The sequence below is a fragment of the Colias croceus genome, chromosome 20 (assembly GCF_905220415.1).
Source record: "Colias croceus chromosome 20, ilColCroc2.1".
NCBI lineage: Eukaryota > Metazoa > Arthropoda > Insecta > Lepidoptera > Pieridae > Colias > Colias croceus.
In genome coordinates this window covers 5201013-5228845 of record NC_059556.1, presented here as the reverse complement: position 1 = coordinate 5228845, position 27833 = coordinate 5201013, and the positions used below count along the sequence as shown (strand labels likewise).

General features: G+C 34.1%; 9 protein-coding genes across 9 annotated transcripts; 2 read left to right on the top strand and 7 right to left on the bottom strand.

Moving 5' to 3' along the window:
* The first annotated feature begins 297 nt into the window (after window positions 1-297).
* LOC123700979 (larval cuticle protein A3A-like) lies at window positions 298-1132 on the top strand. The gene is made up of 2 exons (XM_045648377.1): window positions 298-402; window positions 576-1132. The coding sequence occupies exons 1-2, from the start codon at window positions 391-393 to the stop codon at window positions 1065-1067; spliced, it is 504 nt and encodes a 167-aa protein (XP_045504333.1). The 5' UTR covers window positions 298-390; the 3' UTR covers window positions 1068-1132.
* A 24-nt stretch (window positions 1133-1156) lies between these two features.
* On the bottom strand, window positions 1157-3032 carry LOC123700971 (outer dynein arm-docking complex subunit 4-like). Its single transcript, XM_045648367.1, has one exon. It carries the CDS (start codon window positions 2975-2977, stop codon window positions 1196-1198), a length of 1782 nt encoding a protein of 593 aa, XP_045504323.1. The 5' UTR covers window positions 2978-3032; the 3' UTR covers window positions 1157-1195.
* A 644-nt stretch (window positions 3033-3676) lies between these two features.
* Window positions 3677-5144, bottom strand: LOC123700976 (larval cuticle protein A2B-like). The gene is made up of 2 exons (XM_045648374.1): window positions 5048-5144; window positions 3677-4287 (listed from the first exon to the last, which is right to left on the bottom strand). Exons 1-2 carry the CDS (start codon window positions 5057-5059, stop codon window positions 3736-3738), a joined length of 564 nt encoding a protein of 187 aa, XP_045504330.1. The 5' UTR covers window positions 5060-5144; the 3' UTR covers window positions 3677-3735.
* Window positions 5145-6946: 1802 nt separating this feature from the next.
* On the bottom strand, window positions 6947-7917 carry LOC123700975 (larval cuticle protein A2B-like). Its single transcript, XM_045648372.1, has 2 exons — window positions 7882-7917; window positions 6947-7511 (listed from the first exon to the last, which is right to left on the bottom strand). The coding sequence occupies exons 1-2, from the start codon at window positions 7891-7893 to the stop codon at window positions 6948-6950; spliced, it is 576 nt and encodes a 191-aa protein (XP_045504328.1). The 5' UTR covers window positions 7894-7917; the 3' UTR covers window position 6947.
* A 1953-nt stretch (window positions 7918-9870) lies between these two features.
* On the bottom strand, window positions 9871-10778 carry LOC123700978 (larval cuticle protein A3A-like). Its single transcript, XM_045648376.1, has 2 exons — window positions 10695-10778; window positions 9871-10447 (listed from the first exon to the last, which is right to left on the bottom strand). Exons 1-2 carry the CDS (start codon window positions 10704-10706, stop codon window positions 9950-9952), a joined length of 510 nt encoding a protein of 169 aa, XP_045504332.1. The 5' UTR covers window positions 10707-10778; the 3' UTR covers window positions 9871-9949.
* A 1537-nt stretch (window positions 10779-12315) lies between these two features.
* LOC123700981 (cytochrome c oxidase subunit 5B, mitochondrial-like) lies at window positions 12316-14205 on the top strand. The gene is made up of 2 exons (XM_045648379.1): window positions 12316-12478; window positions 13490-14205. Exons 1-2 carry the CDS (start codon window positions 12316-12318, stop codon window positions 13663-13665), a joined length of 339 nt encoding a protein of 112 aa, XP_045504335.1. The 3' UTR covers window positions 13666-14205.
* Window positions 14206-15452: 1247 nt separating this feature from the next.
* Window positions 15453-16280, bottom strand: LOC123700974 (larval cuticle protein A2B-like). The gene is made up of 2 exons (XM_045648371.1): window positions 16147-16280; window positions 15453-16077 (listed from the first exon to the last, which is right to left on the bottom strand). Exons 1-2 carry the CDS (start codon window positions 16237-16239, stop codon window positions 15580-15582), a joined length of 591 nt encoding a protein of 196 aa, XP_045504327.1. The 5' UTR covers window positions 16240-16280; the 3' UTR covers window positions 15453-15579.
* A 1674-nt stretch (window positions 16281-17954) lies between these two features.
* On the bottom strand, window positions 17955-19698 carry LOC123700980 (larval cuticle protein A2B-like). The gene is made up of 3 exons (XM_045648378.1): window positions 19565-19698; window positions 19106-19334; window positions 17955-18368 (listed from the first exon to the last, which is right to left on the bottom strand). Exons 1-3 carry the CDS (start codon window positions 19568-19570, stop codon window positions 18178-18180), a joined length of 426 nt encoding a protein of 141 aa, XP_045504334.1. The 5' UTR covers window positions 19571-19698; the 3' UTR covers window positions 17955-18177.
* Window positions 19699-22645: 2947 nt separating this feature from the next.
* LOC123701039 lies at window positions 22646-27516 on the bottom strand. The gene is made up of 5 exons (XM_045648452.1): window positions 27487-27516; window positions 26945-27164; window positions 26676-26774; window positions 26268-26333; window positions 22646-23856 (listed from the first exon to the last, which is right to left on the bottom strand). The coding sequence occupies exons 1-5, from the start codon at window positions 27514-27516 to the stop codon at window positions 22661-22663; spliced, it is 1611 nt and encodes a 536-aa protein (XP_045504408.1). The 3' UTR covers window positions 22646-22660.
* Between the last annotated feature and the right edge of the window lie 317 nt (window positions 27517-27833).

Here is a 27833-nt window from a genome sequence, read left to right as displayed (position 1 = left end):
AGTTGCAAATTTTAGTTAAAAATTAAAATGTAACTCTAAGGAGCACCTTTGGCTACAGTTTATTATAAATGCCATGACTGCCATCTTACCAAATCGAGACCAAATTTTGTTAGGTACATTTATTTATTCAGACACATACATGATAACTGAAAAAGGCTTTATAGCGACCTTTATGATAACAACGTATCCGATGGCCACATTCCGGCTAAGACCGCGACCTTGTCTTAACGAACAAATGAAAGCGAAAGTATAAGCTCGGTAGGCGCAGGGATCAATTACATATGAGCGAAGTGTGACGTCACATATAAGTTTGTGGTAAAGCGAATATAAAAAGCCTTCGCCGATTCTACATATCAGTACGATTCTGTATTCTATCAAATCGAAACCAAAATGGCATTCAAGGTATTTCTACAAAAACTACTTATTGAACATACAGAACTAATCTATAAATAAATTAGTTAAATATGATCTTCATAAATGTCATTGTAAAAAAACGAACAGTTCATATTGCTTATAAATAGAGTAAAAATTTTTAGTATTAAAGAAGAAAAAAAAACTTATATTTTTTGTTACAGTTCGTAGTACTCAGCTGTTTGGTAGCTGCGGCTAGCGCTGGTCTATTGTCAGCTGCTCCCTTAGCCTACTCAGCTCCTCTGGCCTACTCCGCCCACGCTCTCCACGCTCCAGTCGCCTATGCTGCTCCCGTTACAAAGGTTGCCGTCGAAGAATATGACGCACATCCCCGTTACAGCTTCTCCTACGACGTTCAAGACGGACACACTGGTGACTCTAAAACACAACACGAAACTCGCGACGGCGATGTTGTTCAAGGCTCTTACTCCGTTGTCGACCCCGATGGCACCAAGCGTACCGTTGAATACACCGCTGACCCCCACAATGGTTTCAACGCTGTCGTACACAGAGAACCTCTCGCCGTGAAAGCTGTCGCTCCAGTTGTCGCTAAAATCGCAGCTCCAGTTTCGTACGCCGCTCCAGTAGCATACGCTTCTGCTCCCGTAGTACACGCCGCACCTGTAGCATACTCTGCCCCTCTATACCACCATTAAATTATTTTTAATACCTACCTCTCGTCATAATGTAAATTACGAAATAAAATAATTATTTATTCAAATATTGTAGTTTATTTCATATAAATATAAGTAACTGCGTTATGAAAGTGTTAATGTATAAATACTTAAATATCAAAAACCTGGAAACCAAGAGTGTCCGACTTTGGTGGGGCTGGTAAAGCGCGCTCAGGACCAGGAATAACAGATAATCCTCTTTGTCGACGACGTCGACGCTCAGCACGTGATTCTCCTGCTTCTGGCTTTCTAGGTAATACAGAGAATCGACGGCCAGCTGGTACTGTAGACATCCGTTTGAATAAAACGCTAGTATCCACACGTTGTACCTCGTCCATGACGCCTAAGATCTGTTTCTCACGCTGAATTATCGCTTTCCTTTCATCAGCTGATACCGTCTCAGCGGCCATTTCTGCACATTTACTCAAAAATGCTTGCACTCTTTCTGGGTCATTTAACTTTTTAGAGTATTCATAAGCTTCTTCAACCTGTATTCGAACTTCATTAGCATTGCCTTGTTGCATGTCCCCACTCATTAAAACAAAAAGCCCATTCAACCACCAAGTTACATTTCCAATTTCTTGAGCTTCACGCTGACAGCGCTTAGCGTAAAATTTGGCTAAGGCATAATTCTTTTGTGTGCAAAGTAAACGTGCTAATTCATACATTAACCAACATTTCATTGTAGAATTTTCACACATTTCAAGTGTAGCAACTACTTTTTCTGTGGCTTGTTTGATATCAATGAACTTGTAAGGATAATTAGCCATCACAGAGTCAAAGGAGGTCGGTCTTCCTACTGGTAGACCCATAAGGAAAGCAATTCGGCGTCTATTACCACGTTCACTAAGAGTATAGGAAAGACGATGTTGAGCCAAATATCCTTCACCGACTGCTCTGTACAATCGATCTGTATAAATGTCTTTATCCGGTAGAGTGCGAGGAGTTTTATTATCCAGAAACAATTGCATACGTTCAGCTTGCGCTATTAAATCCATAATACGATTTTCACGTAAACTTTTTTCAATTTGCTTAAGAAGCCGTTCAGATGTTCGAGCTCCAATCTCACGCTCCTTGACCAGTACTGCATCTTTATATTTGTTTTGATGCTTAGATTCTGCTTTTTCTGCTAATTTAATCGTGTAATATGGCCGTTGCGCACGTAGCATATCTTGCCTCTCAGTTAATGATCTAAGTGCCTCTTTAACTAATCCTTTTAATTCTTTACTTCCACCTGCATTGGCAGATTGCAGTCTAGGATCTTCTGTTAAATGCTGAAGAAAGAATTTATCGTAAGCCATTGGACCAAGGTACTTCATGGCAAGGACGCGAGCTAGTGTCAAATGTTTTCTAGCTTGCATTTGTGTCAGCTTTTTTTTGCGCTCGGGTTTGGGAATTCGAGAAACATGTAATGGTTTTTTTTCCTCTTCGCCAGCGGGGTGTGCAGCTTCTTGTTGTTTTATTAGGGGTAAGAAATCTACCATAACATTGCCAGCGTTGACACCGATACAATCCTGAATTGTTTCAACTCCTTGATTTATTCCTTCCATGAAATAAGGAGGTTGACGTCGTACTCGTGCTCCACGATAATTCATGACGACTGATCTTTCGAAATCAGACATAGTGTACATAGCGCGAGCTTGCATATTACGGGCATTCATATTATGCGGCTCGAGTTTTAAGGCAAGTTCCGCATCAGCATAAGCCTGAACCGGCTGTACGGCGTCTGCACAAACCTGACTTCTTCCAGTGAGCATTCGCACATCATCTGGAGCATTCTTATAAGCTTCATCATAAGATGCTTTCGCTTTTTCAAATTGCTCTAAACGCCGCAAATAAGCACCACGTTCCCGGTACACCGTCAAGGCACCATATAATTGTTTTTCCTCCATCTTAACTTTACTATTAAAGTGTATTTATAATTTAAAAATAGTTTACAAAAAATAATACTTAATTCATATAAAAAGAATCCTGTTCCAATTTATTCATCGTTCGTTAATTTAATGACACTACGAAATTGACATAGTATTTTTTTTATTTTTAGAATAATAATGAACAGAATTAAATTATATTGGTAGAAACTCTATTGACTTTTTAGAAGTTAAGCCTTGTTATAACAAAGAGCTTACAAACAGCTCTGTTTTATCGAAGCACAGAAGGTTTCCCGATGAGACCAAAAGTAAATTACCGTACTTTTTTATTCTTTTAGCGTGGATAACTTGGAATAAAAAGCGCAAAGATAAAAGCAACTTAAAGTTTCCTTAGTTTGTAGTGCCTCAGTAAAGGTTGTTGGATAGTATAGTTTAGTGTTTACTGTATTCTCCCTGATTAATTAATGATACTTGCAAATTATTAAATTCACTGCAATAAACACGAAAGTTTCGTGTAAGTAGTTTTAAATAGACGTTGCCAAGTCGCAAACGACATAGTTAATGCTGTATTTATGTATATATATAAAAAATATGCTTCAGTTTTACATTTTCTGTAAGCTTCACTTTTAAATATAATTATGCGATATTTATTGGTTCTACTATGTATTATTTAAGAACCATCATTGTTAAAAATAGGGTGTACTTAAATAAAATAAATTATTGTCAAATAAAAAAGTTTAATGGCCATAGTCAAGATCAGTCCAAAACATTAAAGTAGTTTACGCAGCAACAACAGGAGCAGCGGCCAGCCTGGCGACTGGAGCGTAAGGTGCTGGGTATGCCGCTAGTCTCGCGAAGGGTGTATTGTATGCAATGGGTGCATACGCTGCTGGGGCGGTGTAAGCGGCCGTGTATCTTGCAACGGGAGCGGCTACTAGGGGAGCGGCGGCAACGGGGGCAGCAGCAAGACGAGCGGGGACTACAGCTGGTTCAGCGACGACTGCGGGTGCTGCAGCCACCAATGGCTCCTTGCGCACGACCGCGTTGAATCCATTGACTGAATCAGCGGAATAATCAACAGTGCGGCGTGTGCCATCTGGGTCGACGAGCGAGTACGATCCTTGCACGAGATCACCGTCGCGTTGCTCCTGCTGGCTCTTGTAGTCGCCAGTCAGGGAATCAGCTACGTTGTACCCAAATCTATATTGTGGAAGAGCATCGAATTCTTCCAATCTAGCTGCTACTGGGGGTGCTGCGACTACTGGAGCGGCTGGAGCTCCTACGTATACGCTGGCACGGGCGATAGCCACGATGCAGGAGAAGACAACGAACTGTAAATAATAAAAACAAGCATTAATTTAAATCATTAATTTTTACTTCACTTATAATCAAATTCAAAGATAATATAAATCGATTCATTTTATTTATTTATTTATTTATTTATTTAGTTATTTATTTATTCATGTAATAAGATTTTAACACATTGTACTAAACATTCAAAAAGCCGTTCATATAGATTTTAAAACAAATAGAGCAATTATATCACATTACTCCTTGAATATGTTACATTTATGTACGTCACAGTCGTACTTGAAATAGTGACACGGATTTGCGAGGGCGAGACTAGTGCAATTGCGCAATGCTTGCGCAGAGAAATTACTAACTAGCTTAGAGGACCGTTAGTCAAGGACGCGTTTACGTCCTCCTCAGAATTTAAATTACATAGGCGTTTAAAAATGTTCTATGTTGCATTAGTTACAGTTATTAATCACGCGTTTCTAGATTAATTAAATAAATACAGTTAAATTTAATAAATACATTCGGTAAGTATTTGATTTATAGTGAAACAGTTATGATTAAAGATAGAGAATATGTGTTTAAAATCACAATTAAGTAAAATTAAAATGATTATTGGATTAATTTTAACTATGAGACAGTAGTCTTGACAACCTTTTGTTGTGCTTCACACTCAGTACAATTTTTGACAAAAAATCACAAATATGATTATCTGTTAAATTAATGATGGAAGAGCTAGATAATGACTAAAAATTAACAATTGTTTTAAATTTGTTTAAATCGAAAAATGTTTACCTTAAAGGCCATTGTTGTTAGGATGAGTTGGTTATGAAGCCAAGTGTGACTATGCTGGTGTCAGGAGCATCGAGGTATATATAGGGGCAGATGGTTGTGACACTGGGCCAAGTTCGCGTTTAGTATTGTACGGACATCACTTTGGATGTGCTCGCAATTGAAAATGAGCTGCAATTTGTCAATGGCAGAAAATTCGAACGTTTTTGACTTTCGGCCAACATTATGAAACTGAACGTTGAGATGCATCAGTGAAAGAAGCGGTTTACTGTTTACTATTTGTATGCAATTACAATTAAGTATTAACATTAACGAACAATTGTATTTTCTAGGTAATTGAATCGAAGACTTAGATACATTTACAATCTATTCCATAAATTACGGTTAACCAAAATATAATAAATACCTATCAGTGCTAGGCAAGAGTTTATAAAGATTTCGCTCACTCTACAAAAAGTTCAAAGAATAGCCCTGTGAATTTCTTGCAATATTTTAAATATTATTAATTAAATTATACATATTCATACGTTTGATCAATCAAAAATACGAGTACATAAATATTATAGTAGTAGAGCACATTTAAAGTACCTACCTAGTAGTGTATCTAAATCACAGCATAACATAAAATCGAGAGATTTAACTATTATTAATTAAATAAATAAAAATATTTTATTAGAGATAATAATTTATGAAGTAGGTATATAGAATTGTTGCATCTATACGTATTCTATATTAGGATATCCCAATACTTGTAACAAGGATTTTTTGCCAATTTAATTCATTCTCTGGAAGAAAATTACAAAATTATTCTTCTGAACTTTTTGTCTGTTTTCCTAACTTTTTTTGCTTTCTGTCTGTTTTTTTTTTTCGGTTAAAAAACTGGTTAAAAAACTATGAAAGAGCTACTTTATTAATTGAACGGCAAATTAAGGTGATTTACTTAGTTCGATAGAAATAACATATATTTATAAGCTCTCTTATCATCAAGCTGTCAAATCGAGAAAAATCTTTGGAATATCTAAGCAATTGAAACAAATTGGAAGAGTATGTACGTTTGATTTCGAACGAGCTTATCTCAGGCATTATAAGGTTCTAATTATAAAATTAGATTTGTTGATTGACCAAATATCAGGAACGCAATACAACGGCAACAACATGACGCTTTGACTATAATAGCCCCGGATAAGTGTCATAAAATTAAAACGTACCGTATCAACGTAATGTATTTCTATTTTGTACTCTTTAATTTATCTATAGGATTTCATGATTTACAGAATCAATAAAAACATAATTTCTATTTGCCAAAAATTACCTATCTATAACTTAGGCATATTACATTACTAGCTTCCGCCCGCGACTCCATCCGCGTGGATGTCGGTCTTCGCGTGGATGGTTTATTTCTCCATTTTGAGTAACTCTGACAATGACATCTTATAAATATCTATTGGACCTAAGATTGGACCCAAATACGGCTAGGCCTATAATAATACGCAACGTGTGTTGGCGGTTCTACAGAACAACGTCTATGGATAAAACTGAAAAATTAAGATTAATTTTTTTCTACGTATTTTTCCAGGATAAAAAGTATCCTATTTTACGCCCAGGATAATAAGGTATAATTATACCAAGTTTCATCGAAATCGAACAGTTAGTTTTCACGTGATGTCTTCACATACAGACAGACAGACAGACAAAATTTTTTTTAATCACATATTTCGGTTTGGTATCGATCCAGTAACACCAGTGCTATTTATTTTTTCAATATTTTCAATGTACAGAATTGACCCTTCTACAGATTTATTATATGTATAGAATTGTAAAAAAAAATGCAAAAAATAGACTTATAATATAAATTCAAATAAATTTAATGGTAAAAATAATTAACATATTTATGCTATTTTAATTAATGGTGGTATAGGTTCCCGGAGTAGGCAATGGGTGCAGCGTGATAGTTCACGGGAGTAGCGTGATAATTCACGGGAGTAGCGTGATAGTTCACGGGAGCAGCGTGATAGTTCACGGGAGTAGCGTGATAATTCAATGGGGCAGCGTGAACAACAGGGGCCACCGCTTTCGCAACCACGGGCGCTACTTTGACACCGAGAGCTTCTTTGTGCACGACCGCGTTGAAACCGTTCACGGGATCAGCTGTGTAGTCAACAGTGCGCTTTGTGCCATCAGAATCTACCAGGGAGTAAGAACCGTGTACGACATCTCCGTCGCGGCTCTCGTGTTGGCTCTTGGAATCTCCTGTGAGGCTGTCGTGGACGTCATATGCGTAGCTGTATTGCGGGTGCGCGTCGTATTCTTCAACTTTTGCTACTGGGGCAGCATAAGCTACTGGTGAGGAATAGGCAACCTTAGCGACTGGTGCTGTAGCGTAAACTGGAGCAGCGTGGTATGTGACTGGAGCGTGAGAGATCAGCCCAGCGCTAGCGGCCGCTACCAGGCAGGCGAGGATTACGAACTGTAATAATTTGTAAATATAAACTTACAGTCAATATTTATTTTTTACGTTCAACGATTAAAATCTATAAAATACAAGTAATCAATAGAGTATATTCATAAATTTCCCAATCTTTTATACGTGGAATGATAAACTTGAAAAGCTGACTCAAATGTAGCTTAAAAATGTTTCCGACATTTTAAATAGTCCACAGTAACATTATTGAAAACACATTAGTTTATTCTTTAACGAAATTTATACATTTCATATATTTAGTACAGTAGTACTTGTTAAAAAAATATTTCGGTATCAATCACTTGAGGAATTTAACACACTATAATTTTAGTTCGTTTTCTAATTCAACATTTGTACGTGACTCTAATTAACCAACCTTAAAAGCCATTGTAGTTTACTGTTGTAAGCTTCAATATGATATGATGCTTAAGAAAGCTTGCATACATTTTATATTGTGGCCCAAAACGCCGTAGGCTGACAATAAAGTATGGAGGCTTTACACGCGCGGCTTGATGACACATTCCGATCAATACAGATGTATTTCAGTTGATATGGTACAAGGACTACACGGTGTAAATGCCAGGCTCTGTCCATTTATCAAAGAATCGGGCAATAAAAATTTAAAAAGACAGAAATAACTAAAGCATAATTTATACTACAACTATAGGTACTAAGTTAAGAAATTTCAAACAAACATGTATTTAAAACAACAAACATGTATTTAAAACAACAAATATGTATTTAAAACAACAAACATGTATTTAAATACATTTTTGTTTGAAATTTCTTAAATTTAAATTATAAAATAAATACCTAAGTTAGTATTTACTGTTACTAAGAATTTATAAAACGGATTTCAAATTTTATTTCATAAAAGCGTTGACAGACAATCATAAAAAAGCTTTATAAAAGTTATTTTTTCCATTGGGTACATGGACTACGTAGCAATGATTTTTTCTAAAAATGTCCATATTTTGATGATAAATGATTTTTTCTAAGAGTGTCTATATTTTCCCACGAGTTTTAAAATTGGTGGTGATATTATTTGTAGGTAAGTGAGAGCATGCTATTATAATAGTAGAGCATTGAAAGAAAATAATATATTCTTATTTTCTAGTAAATATAATATAATCTAATCTTTTTTTATGAATTGGAAATCAATGGGCTTTCATTTATTATTTATTTTAATCTAATCTATTATATGCATGAAAACTGAGTAGGTTATAAAGTAAGCTTTCTCTACCAACCGCCCTTCAACTGCCCATAATGTAGTTTTATTCCAGAAAATACGTCTAGATTATGCGCTTATTTAATTATTTTTAGAAAACATTATCTGATAAATCATATTCCTCTTGTTACAGGTTGGCAATAAAGATTAGTCATTAGTTTTTTACTCTTTCTACTTTAATCAGCGAAAAATGATTTATTGCAGATTGTAAAAATAAAACAATTATTTACGAATCGGCCTAATCGTTCGCGAATATTGAGTGCGATTAATGGACCAAAATTCATTGATATTCCAAACTCTTTTATCTCTTCTATATATATAAAAATGAATCCCTATTTCACTTGGTCACGGCATATCGCGTTGGACCGATTTTTATAATTTAAGAAAAACTTTGTATAATATCTCTAAATAAATTTGTGCCAAAAATTAAGAAAATGCGAAAACTTAACAAGATATCGGCCACATAAACTTTTCGGGTTCGACATTTTGCGCGAAGACAGGACAACGCTTGGACAACGTCTGTCGGGTCCGCAGGTTTGAAAACTAAATACAGTGTTGTTGCAACACTGATAACAACACTTTGACCCATTGAGCCCCGAGCGGCCCGATCAGTCCACGACACAATAGATTTTCTATTGTGTCTGTGATTCCGGGGGCTGAGTTATTACTGTAGGTATCAAAGATCTAATAGTAACGTTGTAATCTAGATCTATATTCAATATTTACCATTGTTTGTGTTATAATGAATAAATTATTGTAAGTACTTGTAAAAGAGACCATTTAACAACAAAAACAAGAAGAAAGCAATAATAAAACTAACTATAGATTACTGGCAGTTAATAACAGTAAGTTTCGATAACCTTTCAGCTGTGCTTTCAGCATTTGTATTTACTGGTATTTACTCGGCAAAAGCAAGTAGGTAGGTAATAAAAGATAATAATAGTTAATATGTATTGTTAAATTTATTATTATTAGCAAATAATAATAATAACAAAATGTAGATATTATTAAGATCGATTTTACTCTACGTTCTTTTGTGTCTAGAAATGGTATTTTGTGTTATTTTACACTTTTAAAATCTTCTTTATCTTCTTCGGGTATCAAATGCATTTTCATGAAACAATGAAAAACTATAAATTTATTAATAATACATTTATTTATTGGCAATAAATATAGTTTTTAATACTTTAGGGTCGTATATTGACTAGTTCGTTGTTCAGTGGTGGTAGAGTGGGGCGGAGTATGCAAGTGGGGCAGCGTGGACAACTGGGGCAGCGTGAACGACGGGGGCAGCGGCATAAGCAACAGGTGCAGCTACTTTAGCGACTGGAGCAACAGCTTTCACAGCGAGAGCTTCCTTGTGTACAACAGCGTTGAAACCGTTGTGGGGATCAGCGGTGTATTCAACGGTACGCTTGGTGCCATCGGGGTCGACAACGGAGTAGGAGCCTTGGACAACATCGCCGTCACGGGTTTCGTGTTGGCTCTTGGAGTCACCAGTCAAACCGTCTTGAACGTCGTACGCGAAGCTGTATTGGGGATGGGCGTCGTATTCTTCAACTGCAACTTTGGCGAGTGGGGCCGCGTGCACAACTGGTGCAGCGTGGACCACGGGCGCGGCAGCATACGCTACTGGAGCTGGGTGGGCGGTATAAGCCACGGGGCTGATGACACCGGCTTGCGCAGCGGCGATTGCGCATACGAATACGACGAACTGAAAAGATAAACACGTTTTTGTTATTTTAAAAAATTCATGAGTAATATTTAAGATTTATTCAGCGCTATTTCTAATTCAACCTTCCTGAACGGATTTATAATGATTCTGGAATCAGAGATCCTTAAGCCAGCTTTTGTCTATTCAATACTGTTACAAAATAACGCCAATAAAAATGTATAACAATTAACAATAAAAGCAAGAACAATTTAATCGACCAATAACTTTATGCCTGTAGTGAACCCACCTTAAAAGCCATTTTGATAAGGGATGGACAGTGACTTCACTGAGGAAACCTCAATTTGAATGTGCCGTAATACAAACAGAAGCGAGTTTTTATACGATCGCTGAAAGCCTCGGGCATTGCAATATACCACAACGCAGACATACGCGACAGTAACCGGATACTTTTTAGGAGTGATAGTATTTATATGCAGATACAAGTAAACAGAAGCCTTTTTAATTTGTTCGTGTAATGCGAAACCAGAGCAAGTATGCTTTGATTGATCTCCTCAAAAGTCAAAATATCACTTGCGCTCAGCTTTCTTTAGGCGACATCCTTGACTTCATATTTTTTTTGCTATCGCCCTACAATACCGTTTTACAAAATTATAAAGGTTACAAACTTATGTTTAAATTATTAGGTACTGTAATATTTTTCTATTGTTATTATTATAATGTCTAAGTCTTTATAAAAAAAGGTCATCGAACTTGGGATATCACTTAGGATATCATATCTACAATTCATTTCGATAAACATCGATTGTTAAATAGTTTAATTATCCTTTTTTGATTTTTATTTAAATCTCAAATATTTTGACAGTAAAAAAGTAAAATATTTCAAATGTCATAATCTAGTGCCATAAGAAAAGTTTATGTGAGGATATCGTGAGAAGTAAGATTTTTTTACCTCCTTTATATATGAATTATATGTATACGTCATATTATACATATTAGATGTAACACATCAGTTTGTAGTATTCTGTATCCCCATGATTACTTTATTTTACCACCCATCGACCTGATCATTAACTAAGATTCATATAAAATCATATAAATACCATTATCACATACACCTCCGAAATCCATACTCCATCCTAATATTATAAATGCGAAAGTAACTCTGTCTGTTACTCAATCACGCCTTAACTACTAAACCAATTTGCATGAAATTTGGTATAGAGATATTTTGATAGCTAAGAAAGGACATAGGCTACTTTTACCCCGGGAAATAGGATAGATTTTATCCCGGTAATCCCACGGGAACGGGAACTATGCGGATTTTTCTTTGACTGCCAACTTTATTTAACTTTATATATGACGACTTTACATTCCGAACAAGAATTTTAACGAAAATATATTGTACCTACCATCCTATCATACACACTTTCAATTAAATATTTCGATTTCACACATCATGTGTCAAATTCTGATAAACCTTGGAAACAGAATGTATTTATATATTTGTACTAGATTTCCCCGCGCGGCTTGGCCCGCTTTGTAGAAAACTTATCAAGTCATGTAAATTAATCCTTCCTCAAGAACCACTCTATTAAAAAAAACCTCATCAAAGTCTGTGGCGTACTTAGTTTAAAAAATTTAAACACACATATATAAACGGACAGCGACAGCGACTTTGTTTTATATTTATACTATGTAACGAAGAACAATAAAAATTGAGATATTGTCTGATGAACTTTAAATATCAGGCTAAAACATTAATTAAAAGCACTGTCATATTTTTGCATTTAATTAGTACCCATGTTAAATACAATGATGTAGTTAACATGATTTCAGCTTGTAAAAAAATATACATATTCAGTTTTTATATAACTGTTTCCTATAACAAGATTTGTGCGCAGATCGCAATGAGCTTTTGGAAAGCTTTATCCCCGTTCCGCCGCGGTGGTCGCCGCCTGTACGGTCAATTTCACGACACATTGGATCAGCTGACGGGAATAGAGAAACGGGAAATGCTTGCCCATTTAGCCGGCGATTGTGATCCTTTTCGAATTATGGCTATTAGAAAAGGTAAATTAAGCTGTCTTGTTGCGGCTCATTATGTTACGAAACACTTGATTTATTTACAAATAAAAAAAATCGAACAGTAAATTCAGAATTTCTTTAGGAAAATAATAAAGATAACATAAGAAATGTACTTAGCTCAACAAAAAGATGATGATGTCAGCATATTCTGTCTGGATAGTATATATATGTAGAGCATTAATCATTATTCTATGAGATGTTCTTCATAGGCATACACAACGCATAATCTTCTTATATATAAAAATGAATCGCAAAATGTGTTGGTAAGCGCATAACTCGAGAACGGCTGAACCGATTTCGATAATTCTTTTTTTATTATATTCCTTGAAGTACGAGGATGGTTCTTATGTAGAGAAAACGTAAATATGTACCACGGGCGAAGCCCGGGCGGACCGCTAGTATTAAATAAACATAATCAGTTTGGTATGATTATCTTACATTACAATATATTTTTAACGTCATCTATTAGAAAATTAAAGCACTAATTGCTGGTTACTCTGCTTGCTTTGTTTTTTGCATTATTTATTATGTATGCGTTAGTATCCATACTAATATATAACTCTGTATATAACTCTGTCTGTCTGTCTGTTACTCAATCACGCCTAAACTACTGAACCAATTTTCATGAAATTTGGTATGGAGATATTTAGATACCCGAGAAAGGACATAGGCTACTTTTTATCCCGGGAAAATGACGCAATCCCGGAAATCCCACGGGAACGGGAACTATGCGGGTTTTTCTTTCAAAACGAGGGTGAAGCCGCGGGCGGAAAGTTAGTTGGAAATACAATAAAAAATACTTTTGAAAAACATTTTCAATTTGATTTTGTCAACGACTAAAGAAAAGAGATTCGATTTTAATTTTGGTATGATTTCATTTTTTTTCGCCGGATAACTATTTTTACTGCATTATAGGCAAGCCAAAAAGAGGTTCATCGATATTTCAATTTCTAGTGTCTTCAAATACCTAATATAATGTTCTTTATTTATTTTTAGGTCCAGGAACTTGGCAATGTCCAAATCTGATACCCAGCGCGTGCAACAAGCGTTTGATTGCCTGCCTCTGCCACCCAGATGACATGCACCTAGAGTACATGTGGCTGCACCAGGGCTGCCCCAAGCGATGCGGCTGCGGCTATTGGTTTCAGCTGTGCCCGGTTGCCCCACTTTAATTTAGTATCGCTCCATAATGAATGAAAATAAATGTTTTTACTCAAACACGCATTTGTTGTAATGTGTATAATGTTTTACGTTGATTTGTATAAGACGTGTTTATCTGTTTTAAAGAAAAATAAGCTTGTCACTTCTCTAATACTAGATTTGAATATAGATTTGGAAATATACGTTATAATTAAAAATTATTTAAATACTAAAATTGATGAGCGGTTTGTTCGCATAGCGCATCGCGCATACGGCAAAGCGTAATTTAGAACTATTGGATTATTTGAAATTGTTTAAATAAAGTTTAATTAAGTTTGTCTTAAGATCATGGTGTCGAGTCTTTCCTCCGAGTGTTTGAGATCATATTATGAGACTAGAAGAAAAGCCTCATTCCGATTTGATCTATCATTTTCAGTAAAGGCAAAAACGAATTCCTTAGTTAAATAGGACTTGTTAATTCTGCGTTATTTGAATTTTTTGTTGATTCTGCGTTATTTGAAAAATGTAATAAAATAGACAGATAGAGATATATGTTGTTGTTTTTTTTGTATTCTTAGAATTGGGTGATAACCATGTAATAACTATCAAACAGCTGCAAATATTTTGAATTATGCTGTAATTGCATGAAACATAGTATTTATTTATACATAACTAGTTAAGAAGGCATTTTTATCCGTCTCTACTTTCACAAGATGCGCGTTTTTCTCTACCGAATCTGTTTTTGCAGGATTCGATTTAGTGGTACCTACCAGTATTTCAATGTTTTAAGAGATGGCAAAAAAAACGAATCTTGCTGAAGTTTTTTAGATTTTGCGACTACAAACCGATCCGGCCGTACTGCAAGTTTTCAGTGGAGTGGTATAGCGCATTCAATACAATATACTCTCACAGACACACATACGTTCATACACACGCGCACTTGCTAAAAAAGAACCGGATAGGTCTAGATGTGCTGTGTGAATACTGAATACAACATTCGGTTTTTCCAGATCCGATGAAAAGATTCGGAAACTCTTGTCACCGTATGAACGTAGGGTAACCTGACATGGGCTTTTTTGTAAAAAATAATAAATGCATAAAAATAGTATATGTGTCATTATCCGTATTTCCTTTTGAAGTTGTTAAAAGTTTTGACTACATTTTCATCACGCTGCCTCGCCCCGTTTTTTTGTATAAAACTAATCGAATTAAGCTTTTTTATAACACTTTATTGTGCTGGTATACCTACAAACACATTCTTAAATCTAAAACTTATAATTAGAGCAGCACAGCGGGACGGCCTTATCACTAGCTTAACTGTAATAAACTCCCGATGTTATCAAAAATCAAAAATGCCACCTATTCATACTATCGACCATTTAGAAATAATTTAAATGAAACTGGAACTTGATATATACGTAGGTAACATACATTTATAATTCTGTATTCGTCTGTTCGAGTTTCAATAATGGTTGAACAATGAACATGTTTCAGATGCCAAACTACTTATATCATGAATTTCAAACAAAAAACCATATCAATATCTGTTGATAAAGCTAACTCCAGCTCTACATTATATATCTATGTATATAGTGACCTATTTTTAACGGCAAATAGGTATACGCCACAATAAAAATATACATAATTAATAAGCAAAAACTTTATAAGATGGATATACCTTAACTGATTTTTAACACAAACCTTGATAATTTAAAAGTTACAGTCAATAAAGATTTTATTTCCAGGCATGACCTTCTAACGACAACCAACAATGATAAATAATGTTAATTACGGATAGTAGGTATATGGATTAAAGTAATTAATGCAATAATTTAATATTTTAAACCAAACATTAAACTAATATCACATTTCGTTTTTAATTCAAAATCTTATACTATATTATCCAGTTGTTGTATACAATCATTTACTTCATTTTTCCACTTCCGTTAATGATGCATATAGTTGGGCATAAAAAATTCACCACTGTGGAATATATGGGGTTCAGGGCGCGTATCATTGCCCGGAGTGAAGAGTACCGGCTCGTCTTGGATCAAGTTGTTATCAGATGATATCGGTGAATAATATTCAGGCAAAGAGGCGGAATGAAAGACAGGAGTTTGTACTCGAGCACGGTGCTTACGATATATATTGGGATGGTAAAAGCGATCGGGCCTCGCAGACACCACTGGCTCCGTGCGGACGATTGCCTTGAAACCATTCTTAGAATCCGCCGTGTAGTCTACTATGCGCTTGGTGCCGTCTGGGTCGACGACTGAATATGATCCTTTAACTACGTCGCCTTGTCTTATTTCTTGTTGGCTCTTGGTGTCGCCGGTGGACGGGTCGACCACATTGTACCAGTAGTTGTACTCCGTGCTTGTTGGCGGCGGATCCGTCACTATAATAGCAAGCGTCGCGTGTAACACACTCACGCACAACAACACCTGAAATATAATATCACTTTAACAATCGACCGACTTTAATTAATTATACTGATTTATTGTTATTATTACCCTTAACATGTTGAATGCGCTCGATAAAGGGGTTCGCGTAATAATATCGCACACGCTGGCGACATTGGTTGTATTTATAGAAGTGCCTTGCATTCACTCGAATGTTTTGTATTGCAATCAAGCTCTCGAATCTGTACAGAGTAGTTTTATTTATAGTAATTATAATTACGTCGTAATTATTGTTTATTGTTGTACTGAAGAAGATAGACAACAGGTTTACGTCTTAAAGTGCAATCGTAATAGAAATACAATATTTCTCACGCCTTTGTACTTTTGAACGTTGAACTTTAAATAACGTCGTACGAATTTCAATTTACAAATGAAATACTTACAAAAATGTTAGATCGTATTAAACCTTTTTTTCATAAAAAATTATTTCATCATAAACGTTATTAATTAACAATAGTGGTATTTATGAAAATAAGTATCTATTTTTTATATAGTTTTAACTTATAGTTTATGCAGGAATAACTTATGGATCTTATTGCTCGTAAGGAATAAAGATTTTACTAAAATTACATTGTTCTACAAAGAGAGAGAAGTGTCGTAATAATAGTCGAACCTTATCGAATACAGACTGATGCAATGTCCGCAGTGTTTAGTCTGTCTGAATCCTAATTTTAGTGAAGAAATCTCCTAAACTAAAATATAAACTTCTTCAAGAATATCTATGTAATTATATTCTATGTAAGTATATCTATAAAATAGACTAAAATGATTCTGTAATTTCTAATTATACAAAAATTCTTGTTTGAATTTTTCAATCCATAAAAATAATTGAAAAAATTATAATTTTGTTTCAAAACTGTTTATCACCATACTTAGCGTAAAATTTATACATAAGTCGTAGACTAGTTGAAAATACGTGTCGTAAACGTGCGAAATATGTTTCATTATTGAAACTGAACGTTAACATGAACATTTTTTTATATTACTCTGAATAGTCAAGTCTGTTCAATAATCAAAACATATCTTTGTATGCAATAAAACGAAACGATTCTAACAGCGAATAATAAGTGAACGTGTAGTAGATAATTGCATTCAATTGAAAATAAAATTGAAATAATTAGCCTTGGCTTGCTTAATTATTGCTAATTATTTTAACATTTACGAAATTTTACTTATGCGTTAAATTGATTGAGTTGTATTTTGTATTGAATACATATATGTATAATTATGGAAGTTAATATGGAAACGATCTTGCATGTTTTGGAAAAATTTTCATTGAATTTTTGAATACTGTACCTACTTAATTTTACTATAGGTGTTAACATATCTATTCAAAACTAATTTATTTCTAATATTTTCTTATCACATTCAAACATTTTACTGTTAAAATTAAGCTACGATATAAGAACATTCATCCTTTTCGGAACGTTGATAAAAAAGACATCAACGCGCATTGATTTGTCTCAGTTAACAACTTAACAATATTAGTGTTGGATTAATTATTATCTGAGTCTTATAAAGTTTTACAAGTTTTCTTTCAATTTTTTAAACACCATTCTTACCATTATTAGATTTATGAAAATTAAAACACGTAGCCCTGCAAAAAAGCCGGTAAACTTATTGATTTCCCTGCAGCTAATTCCTCGGTATATGATGACTTAGGTAGACCTTCTTTTGAATTAAATTTGAATTTGAATCTTGAATAAATATAATTTCATATAATGTACTCACTGATTGGGGTTCGTTTTTTTATGATAAAAATGTTAAATTAATTATTTATAGGTAGATATTTTCTTCTTGCCATGTGAAAGCGATAAATATATAATATTTAACTTTAAAAGGATAAATTGAAAATATAATTTACGATTCCTCTTATTTATTACCTTAGCATTAACATACATTTAACATATTTCAATAAATAACAATATTATGGTCTCCTCAAGAAATCATCTCGTTTCAATATAAAATATCTTTCAAATATTGTCGACGCTAGATTAACAGATGTAAGTACTACTGGATTATAACGAACATATGTAAAGGCGTTAAATAAAAGGTATTTTATATTGAAACTATTGAAAGTTTCTAGTGATAAGCAGCTACAGGCGCGACAGCTTTTACAGCGCCTAGCGGTTCTCTGTGGACTACAGCGTTGAAACCGTTGTGGGGATCAGCGGTGTATTCAACGGTACGCTTGGTGCCATCGGGGTCGACAAGGGAATAAAATCCTTGCACGACGTCCCCTGATCGTGTCTCGTGTTGGCTCTTGGAGTCTCCTGAAAAATGTTTTTATTTAATAACATGATTACAATAAGCGATGTTATAAGTAAGTCATTACGATTTACGATGTTTTATTGTTGATAAACATAAATATCAGCAAATTATTACACAGCGAATTTTCTTCACAGAGACATAGCTTATAAAATTGGACATTGCTAATTAGGAATATAATTTAATATTTTTTAGGATTTACAAATATTACCTTATTTATAACTAGCTTCCGCCCGCGACTCCGTCCGCGCGGATGTCGGTCTTTGCGTGGATGGTTTATTTCTCCATTTTGAGTAACTCGGACAATGACATCTTATAAATATCTATTGGACCCAAATACGGCTAGGCCTATAATAATACGCAACGTGTGTTCGCGGTTATACAGAACAACGTCTATGGATAAAACTGAAAAATTAAGAATTTTTTTTCTACGTATTTTTCCAGGATAAAAAGTATCCTATTTTACGCCCAGGATAATAAGGTATAATTATACCAAGTTTCATCGAAATCGAACCGGTAATTTTCACGTGATGTCTTCACATACAGACAGACAGACAGACAGACAAAAATTTTTTTAAACACATATTTGGGTTTGGTATCGATCCAGTAACACCCCCTGCTATTTATTTTTTCAATATTTTCAATGTACAGAATTGACCTTTCTACAGATTTATTATATGTATAGATTGGTAAAGTTTGAGTGTGCAGCAATTAAATAAATATATTTTTATTCAATATTTACCCGTCAAAGCGTCTTGAATGTCATACGCATAAGAGTATTGAGGGTTGGGGTCGTAGTCGTCCACAGCAGCGGCATACGCAGCTGGCCTGGCCACCGCGATGGCCGGTCTGGCAACTGCGATGGGAGCCGCTACATGTGCCAGACCGTAGGGCCGTGCGTAGCCGTACGGTGCGGGTGCTATCAGACCAGCTGATACGCTACAGACTATAACGGCGGCTAAGATTATTACCTGAAAATAAAATGGCATGATAAAAATACGCATTAATTGCCTTAACCTCAACCTTAGAAAGCGTTTTTGCTTCGGTTAAAGATAGAAAAATTATGCTTTTTATTTTTTTTTAATTAATAAAATAAATGTTATGCCATCATATCATATCATTTGTTTATTGCCCTTTCATTTGAAAGGGCAATAAACAAATGAAAAGCTTATTTAAATAAGTATTATATTTATTCTTCTACCTTCATATTGTTGTTTATCCGTGTACCGGGCAAGTGCTGTACGACTATGTTTGCTCAAGGGTTGTCTACCGAGTTTATATACTAAGCTACTGATACGCCCGCATATACATATACCTATAATCTATATTATTACGGCCCTATACCCTTTATCGGTCACTTGAATTATTTATGTCTACAACAATATACTAAACCACGAATTTATAACATAACATAAGTGGGTTACTTGTCAGAATATGGGCGTGAACAATTTAAATATGCATGTATGTAACAAAAGCTAGTAGTCAGATAAGCGAAACATAGGGCCGTTTCACAACGTTCACTAAACCATTTAATTACAAAGGAGTGATGATTGAATTGCAGTTCATAAATTTTATAAACCGAATTAAATTAATTATTAAGAATCATTAAAAGTAACAACCCATTAAACGTGAAATTTCTGTATATAGATGGATGGTTGAAATTTCAAATAATAACCACTGAACAGTTTTTCATGATATTTGGTAGTGTTGCAGCTAATTTTGCGACCTAGTATGATCTCTACCTTCGGCATACCGCATAGGCATGAATAATTTGACTTAAGTAAATAAATTTTAAGATATTGCATAGCTTCTATCGCGGGCCTTGAGCGCGGAGACCGAATCGAGAAATTCCGTAACGAAAAAACCTCACGCTCCCCACTCCGACGGGCTCGGAGGTGTGGCTTGAAGGCATGCTATGCAATAGCTTTACCGTGGCAGTCCCCGAGTGCCACACGTTTTTTTTTTTGGAATTTTTAAAATGTTATTTAGTCTGTATATAAAAATGGTTGGACTAAAAGATTCTCTAATTTAAATAATAGCTATAATTAGAAAATTTGTAAACTTTAAGGTAGTAAGTAAGCTTATATTATAAAAGTGTATGAAAATTTAAAGAAAGGACCTTTACCATTTTTTGATACGTGTTTAAAAAAAATTTGACTCTACATGCACTTAGCATTGTGAAAAAGCCCTTATGAATAATATATTAAAAATATTACGTTTTATTTTATATTGAAAAAAATAGTGGGACTTTGAAAAGTTGTTTCTTTTAGTACTATGTTCTAATTATAATACATGGCTTGTATTCATTGATTATTAGCAATACAGGTCTCATAATACAGGTTGTCAGTATTGAAGGTTCTAATCTTTTTGGGGTCACAGCTGCACATTAACCATGTGAGCTATATATTATGGCCACACACACAAACACAAGGAATAATGGAATGTCCTCATATGGCCATGTCACTTAACTGCCGCGTGCTTTAAACATAATATTAATAAATGTATCTATTATCCAATATCTAGAGCAAGCACGCAAATATACATAGTAGTATGTGATTTTATTAACTTTGCTCTACATTAACTGATTATTTTGTTAGACGTTAAGACATTATTATAAGAGTAAGTAAGAGAAATAAATTAAAAATAATAATTAATAAAAAAAACTTATAGCAATCCTTTAAATAAATCCCCTACAATTAAACTCTCTACAATTATATCATCCGTCGTAACATATGTGCATATAATTGAATAAACGTTAAACACTGTAAAACAAAAGGCGGCTCAAATTCGATTTCAACTTGTCGGTATTTTATTATTATCTATAAATTAGCTATTTCCAGTTTCCACTCTAGTCTCTAAAGTTTAGAGGATTTTATTAGAAACTAGTGGTCCGCCCCGGCTTCGCCCGTGGTACTTACATATTTTGCAATAAAAGGTAGCCATTATAGGTAGCAATAAAAGGTAGGTAGCAAAAAAAGGTAAGGATATCAAAGGATTTGATATCCTTTCTCGGGTATCAAAATATCTCCATACCAAATTTCATGCAAATTGGTTCTGTAGTTTAGTCGTGATTGAGTAACAGACAGACGGACAGAGTTACTTTCGCATTTATAATATTAGTATGGATGAAATGATAATAGGTTACATATTATTACAATCATGATCTTCGTTTTGTTGTAAGTGAAGGGACAGAGCCCTCTTTTTTTATGAGGGTCGATAATTAATCCTAATCAACCACCTTGGCCAAGTGAAGGTTTCTTCGCAGTGTTTTCATTAAATGTGGTAAAATTTATTCATATTATTAGATATATTACATTTTTAATGCATAGTCCGATGTTTCATTATTTTCTCCTGAGAAATGTGAAGATTTTTTACGATTAGGTATTATCTTAAAAAAATCCAAGGAATTTGTTTTATATTTCACTAGGTTTTCTCCCGCGGCTTCGCCTGCGCAGTCATTGAAAAACCCGCATAGCTCCCGTTCCCGTGGGGTTTCCGGGATTGCGTCATTTTCCCGGGATAAAAAGTAGCCTATGTCCTTTCTCGGGTATCAAAATATCTCCATACCAAATTTCATGAAAATTGGTTCGGTAGTTTAGGCGTGATTAAGTAACAGACAGACAGACAGAGTACTTTCGCATTTATAATATTAGCATGGATTCACAGATGCAATACGTTAAAACAAGCAAAGGTACACACTAGAAGGTGAAAATTGAAATTTTCACCAGTAAAACATTGTATTAATTATTCCTGAGTTACATTAACCATTTGTTTTTATTATTTGAATAATATTATGTTCATTGTGAAATAATCATAATGTTTAACATCCAACAAAGTGAATACGGTTAGGCTAAAATATAAACTTGAATTGAAATGAAGAATTGTTGTAACGTGTTTGAATAAATACAATTTTGCAAGGAGGCATAGAGGAAGGATGTATAACTGAGACAAGGAGGACAAGAATGGTTGTTGAAAAATCGATAGACCGTCTCTATGTGACGACCACAGGTGTGCCACAGGTGACGACCACAGATTAGGTATTAGTTACTACGTAACAGATGCGACAGTGATGTTTTCCATAGTTTCAGTTGGCCAGTTGTGGCGCTGCTGTAGCATTATCAATTTTGACAGTAAAAACTAAAAAGTAGTGTTGCCTACCAGTTCGATATCTATAATCTATCGATACTTTAGTGAGGTGCCCATTGTATCGATAAAAATACTACGTACTAGATACTACATGAGTTCCAAGCGTTATTATTATGAATATTAAAAATAAAACAGATTTCGTTTTCAATGTTTATTTATTTAATGCCCTTTTTCTTAATTTATTTGTTTTATATTTCATAAAAGCAATTTTATGGATTCCTGCCATTTTTTGCACATATCTCTCCTCTATAGCTCCCTTTAAAATTTTATTTATAATATTGCTCCAGTTATGGACATGAAGCCTAACAATATATGTTAAAAACATTTTTTTTAAACACATATTGTGTGTTTTCTGACACCCTAACCAGGAAAACTCCAAATCTTGAATTTTTTCTCTTAAATTTGCCCCAATTTCGTTTTGGATACAGTTATCGTTTAAATAATTATGTACTAAACAACTTGCTTCCCTGTACAACACTAGAAGTTTGGAACTTGGATAAACTAAATTACTATTTTTTAAAAGTTTATAATATTCTCTTTGGCGCATGTAAGAATAAATATTATCCTCTGTAGATTTACTAGTAAAGCTCTTCATGCAATTTTTACAATTATTAACACTTTTGGTCATTTTTCTGCAAATGTACCCTGCAGTATAGGCAGAGCATTGGACTTTTACTTTTTCCAAAATTACATTTTCATTTTGGATTGACCCACGGAATGCTGAAACTTGAGTTTCCTGTGAAGTGGATGGTGTGGAGACATAATTTAAAGTTTGCTTATTTTCGTCATTATTATCTTCAAATAAAAAATTTGTGTCTATCAATGTGTCTCCATTGTCCACTTCACAGTTGGCAAATTTTGAATGAGGGCTCAACAGATTTGAAAATAATAACGATTTAAATGAATAAATAAAAGTATTCGCATCTGGGTTAATATTACGATAATTCAGAGCCCTCACACGTCCAAAGAAATTTTCCAGTGGGTCTTGATTAATATTTCGAGGATAATAATATTTTACAGCATACTTTTCAAATAATATTTTAGTTATCCTAATAAAACTTTCTAAAGTTGTAATCCAACCATCTACAGATGGCACCCGTACAAGACGAGGTTTTCCTGATTGTAAAGCTATTTTACTGGATGTGTCTTCAAATTTTATTTCTTTTAATTTTTTTATGGCTTCTGTCCAAAACTGAATGTGTGGGGAGTTTATTTTTACTGCTTTTCTCATTTTCCCTTTTGTTGCGCCTCCAGGATAACAATTTACGCTATCGAATAATTCGTCGAAGAACTCCACAACTTCCGCTGTAGTAGCCATACTGCTACTGCTGCCCGTGTGAATGTTATCTAAAATTAAAAATATTTGTAAGAAATTAAAATCTTGGAAACACATAGTTTTTATTGTTAATATTATTTTTAGCCTAATCAATCCCACTGCTGGGCAAAGACCCTAAAACTCCTTCCTTTGCTCTCGCCTAAAGCTACAGTTGACCAGTTGTGCTTGAATGAGTTTATACATTGACACAATTAATGCATCAATTCTGAACAAAAGAACACCGCTCTACATACATTCTTTGTGGTATTAGTGTTTTTTTTTATATGTTATACATATATGAAATTATAACTTAAAAAATCATAAAGTTAATTTGTAATGACATTTTTTTCTATATAGAACGTTAAATTGTTAACTTACTGAGTGCGTTGGTATATTTTAGCATAGCAGCAGTTCGAGCACTTAAAACTTGCGCAGCTACACTCACTTTCATTTTCTTCACTTTATTTGGGTCAACATGGTATACCGTTAATTTAGGCAATGCCCTTGTGTGTCCTAATTTGCTGTCCAAATCATATATGAATTGAATATCTTTCCAGGTTGCTGTTTTGCCATTCCAAATTATATTTTTATTAAGAAAATTGTTTCTCAATCCTTTCAAAAGATGAGGTGGGTCAAAAAATACACTTAAATTGTATCCACAAATGGTTACTGTGCCATCTGAAAGTAAATTAAAATAAATTGAAAAAAATACAAACACATATTAGATAGGTACCAAAATTAAATAAAAAACTAACCATCTTTTTCATTCTGATTATTTTTTTTATGAATGGTAATCTCCCTTAAACTTTTAATGGCGGATCTAAATGTAGATCCCTGGTCACAAACTAGACCCAATGGTATTAAACCAGTTTGTGCCACTTCTTTCACAAGCTGTTTCAAAATATTTTGAAGTGCAGCTGAAGAAACTGTCCCTTCACAAAAATAGAATGCCACAGTTTGACGCCATGACGAACACACACCCCTAATCATAAAGACTAGAGCGTGGTCACAAAACCTCATCTTCCTGGTTCCAGCTTCATCAACAAACCCATAAATAGTATCATTTTTTTCATTGTATGTTAAATGTGGTGTTAATGCTATTTCATCAAAGACAATGGTACAAAGTTTTTGTCCAGTAGTCCAATTTTTTGTTTGGTTTGCTATATATTTAAAAACTTTTTTATTCATCCCTGGTTCTATAATTATTTTTTCTGTAAGACGATTTAGAGTTCTTAAGTTGGGCAAAACAAACATTTTTTCCAATAATCTGTATGATTTCGGGCTTTGCTTCCACAATACCAGTGCAGTCAACTTTTCATCTAAGGTGAATCTTCTAGACATTTTATTTTTGCGACATTGTTTCAACTGCATCAACAGAATGGTCTGTGCCTGTTTGCTTAGACCATCAAAGTTTTTAAACAATACTTCATTATTTGCATAGGCAGCAGCCTGTTTAAGATTTTGTGTGGTTGTTTTACCCAAACTATCAGCAGTTATTTTGGTTACTTGCTTCATAAATTTTCTTTTCTTTGGGCAATTTTTTTTCATAAAATCTGAAAACAAAATTTATGTTACAATTTATTTTGATGATTCATTGTGATCTTGGAGCACACTAATTATGGTTGTTTAATTTATTCATGTATATCTACATGTTTGAAAGATTAATTATCTTATTCAATAAATAGGTTAATAATAATAATTTTATCACTGAAAGAGATGTGAAAAGCACTCATAATGTACATTATATTACTAATAATAAATTACCTTTACGCTTTTGAATGATACTCTTATTTTCATGAGTAGTTTTTTCTTCTACTGTGGGTTCAGTTATATTTCCTGAAAATAAAAGTTATTTTAGTATTTGTAGTGAGCCCATCCATACAAAGACAATTCCACAGTTCCTATTAAAATGTTGTAAGCCTCAGATTTAAACAATGGCAATTTAACTGTGATATTGATAAGTCACATACAATAAACATATCTAAGTAACCACAAACTTAAAGATAGTGCAAGTGCACACTATACATAGGTATTGACAATTGTGTGATTAATAATTGTTATATATTTTATGAACACCACATTTTTTAGCATCTGTCAACCTTAAAAAAAATCTTTTTCTAAATCCCATGTCTCTTGCAAAAATCTGCACTAATAAAATCAAAGTTAACCAGTAAATAAAACTAAATACTAACCTGCATCTTCACAAAGAGTATGAAATTCTATTTCTTTGCTTAAGGAACATGAAGTTTGGTCTGCCATATCTGTAAATCGGTAACAAAACAATTACTTTTAAATATAAAGTACCTACACACATTACATACATATGACTTTGAATCTAATAACAGCTAATGAAATTCTCTTAAAAACTGAGAACATGAATAAAAAACTTACTAAAATTTACAAACATGGATTTATCAACTATAAACTATCATAAATCACATACCTGTAGGTCTTTTCATAACAACTGGAATAGCTGGAATGCATGATGGATGTTCATGATAATCATCACCTAAAACCAAAGAACTTATATAAATCTATACTATATTTTATACTAATATTATAAAGCTGAAGAGTTTGTTTGTTTGTTTGAACACGCTAATCTCAGGAACTACTGGTCCAATTTGAAAAATTCTTTAGGTGTTAGATAGCCCATTCATCGAGGAAGATATATGCTATATATCACCAATTCACCACGCTAAGACCAACAGGAGCGGAGCCACGCGGGTGAAACCGTGGAGCGCAGATAGTAATTTATAAAATCATGTCCTGATTACTATATTACAATTTATGTTAAATAATATAATCCTATATTTTAATAAATAAATAATAAATTTGAGTGCATAATACATACCTGCCCTTCCAATGACCAACATATTATTATCTGCAACATTTTCATTCTCATCTGATTCCACTTTGTGATAATTATTGTGATCACTCAGAGCATTTTGTACTGTAACAAGTAAATACATATGTAACATTTAAAAATATAATTCAAACACAAATAGAAGGTATGTAAAGTATTTCAAAGTATTTGTTTGGAGCCATGAAACCTGTCTTACCAAATATCAGCTATTTACATAATTTTTAATCATGTTATTTATAGCTCCAGGTAGAACTCACCAGTTTCACTTGAAGACAGGGGCACGCCGTGCGCTATTTCGTCATCCTTAAATAGGCATGGGTATGAATGCCTAAGCCTCTTGCCTTCTTCATCGAACTGATATCTGTCGAAGTGTTTCTCACAAACGCGTTTGTGTCGAAGTTGATCTTTCGACAATCCGATGAGGGAGGAATTAGTGGGCACCAGAAAGGACATCCACAGGTTCCTCAAATAATCATTCTGCGGAAAACAAAAAAGCCGATTCGTCGCATTGGTTGCGGTGCAACCACCGACACAACACTTTAATAGTCCCATGGCAAATTTAGCACTTCTTTACAGTAGAACACTATAAAGACTAGTAGAAGGTATCGTATCAAAAAACTAAGGAGTAATTGGATATTTTGGATCTCAACTCAAGCAAAAAGCGAGGAAATACACAAAACACCAGTACACTCAACTCAGTTATTAGACACAATGGTCGTTTCATTCAAATAAATGTCAATTGTCATAATATGGCTTTTCAAAATGGCGCCGTAGCCGCAGGAACAAGAAAAAAAAGTACCGGAAGTAATGCAGCGCCACAACTAGCCATTTTGAAACTAGGCTGTCAGGGGCCTGGTGACGACTTTCTATCAATCTCTACGTGATGTCTACCCCACCTCTTCCTGAATGAATCGTTCTTAAAATATGAAATAACTATATTCTCTAGCTGCGTTCTATAGCTTGACATAAATTTTATAATATAATGATAGCTAATTTTCAATTTATCAACCATTATAAAGGACCAATTAGTAAAGGACAAATCGTGGACAAATCAATGTCAATTACTGTTTAAATTATTAAATTGCCGGTTTCTTTATAAACTGTATTATCATTGAAACAAACAAAAATTACATGATGAAATGGTTG

Excerpts from the sequence above, each read along its gene's own strand:
- LOC123700971 (XM_045648367.1), bottom strand. The coding sequence starts at position 2,977 with ATGGAGGAAAAACAATTATATGGTGCCTTGACGGTGTACCGGGAACGT.
- LOC123700981 (XM_045648379.1), top strand. The coding sequence starts at position 12,316 with ATGAGCTTTTGGAAAGCTTTATCCCCGTTCCGCCGCGGTGGTCGCCGC. Across the intron at positions 12,479-13,489 it reads AATTATGGCTATTAGAAAAG|GTCCAGGAACTTGGCAATGT; the intron begins GTAAATTAAGCT and ends ATTTATTTTTAG.
- LOC123700974 (XM_045648371.1), bottom strand. The coding sequence starts at position 16,239 with ATGCAAGGCACTTCTATAAATACAACCAATGTCGCCAGCGTGTGCGAT. Across the intron at positions 16,078-16,146 it reads GCGCATTCAACATGTTAAGG|GTGTTGTTGTGCGTGAGTGT; the intron begins GTAATAATAACA and ends ATTATATTTCAG.
- LOC123700980 (XM_045648378.1), bottom strand. Across the intron at positions 18,369-19,105 it reads CATTCAAGACGCTTTGACGG|GAGACTCCAAGAGCCAACAC; the intron begins GTAAATATTGAA and ends AACATTTTTCAG.
- LOC123701039 (XM_045648452.1), bottom strand. The coding sequence starts at position 27,516 with ATGGCTAGTTGTGGCGCTGCATTACTTCCG. Across the intron at positions 26,775-26,944 it reads CCTGTCTTCAAGTGAAACTG|TACAAAATGCTCTGAGTGAT; the intron begins GTGAGTTCTACC and ends TACTTGTTACAG. Across the intron at positions 26,334-26,675 it reads GTTGGTCATTGGAAGGGCAG|GTGATGATTATCATGAACAT; the intron begins GTATGTATTATG and ends CTTTGGTTTTAG.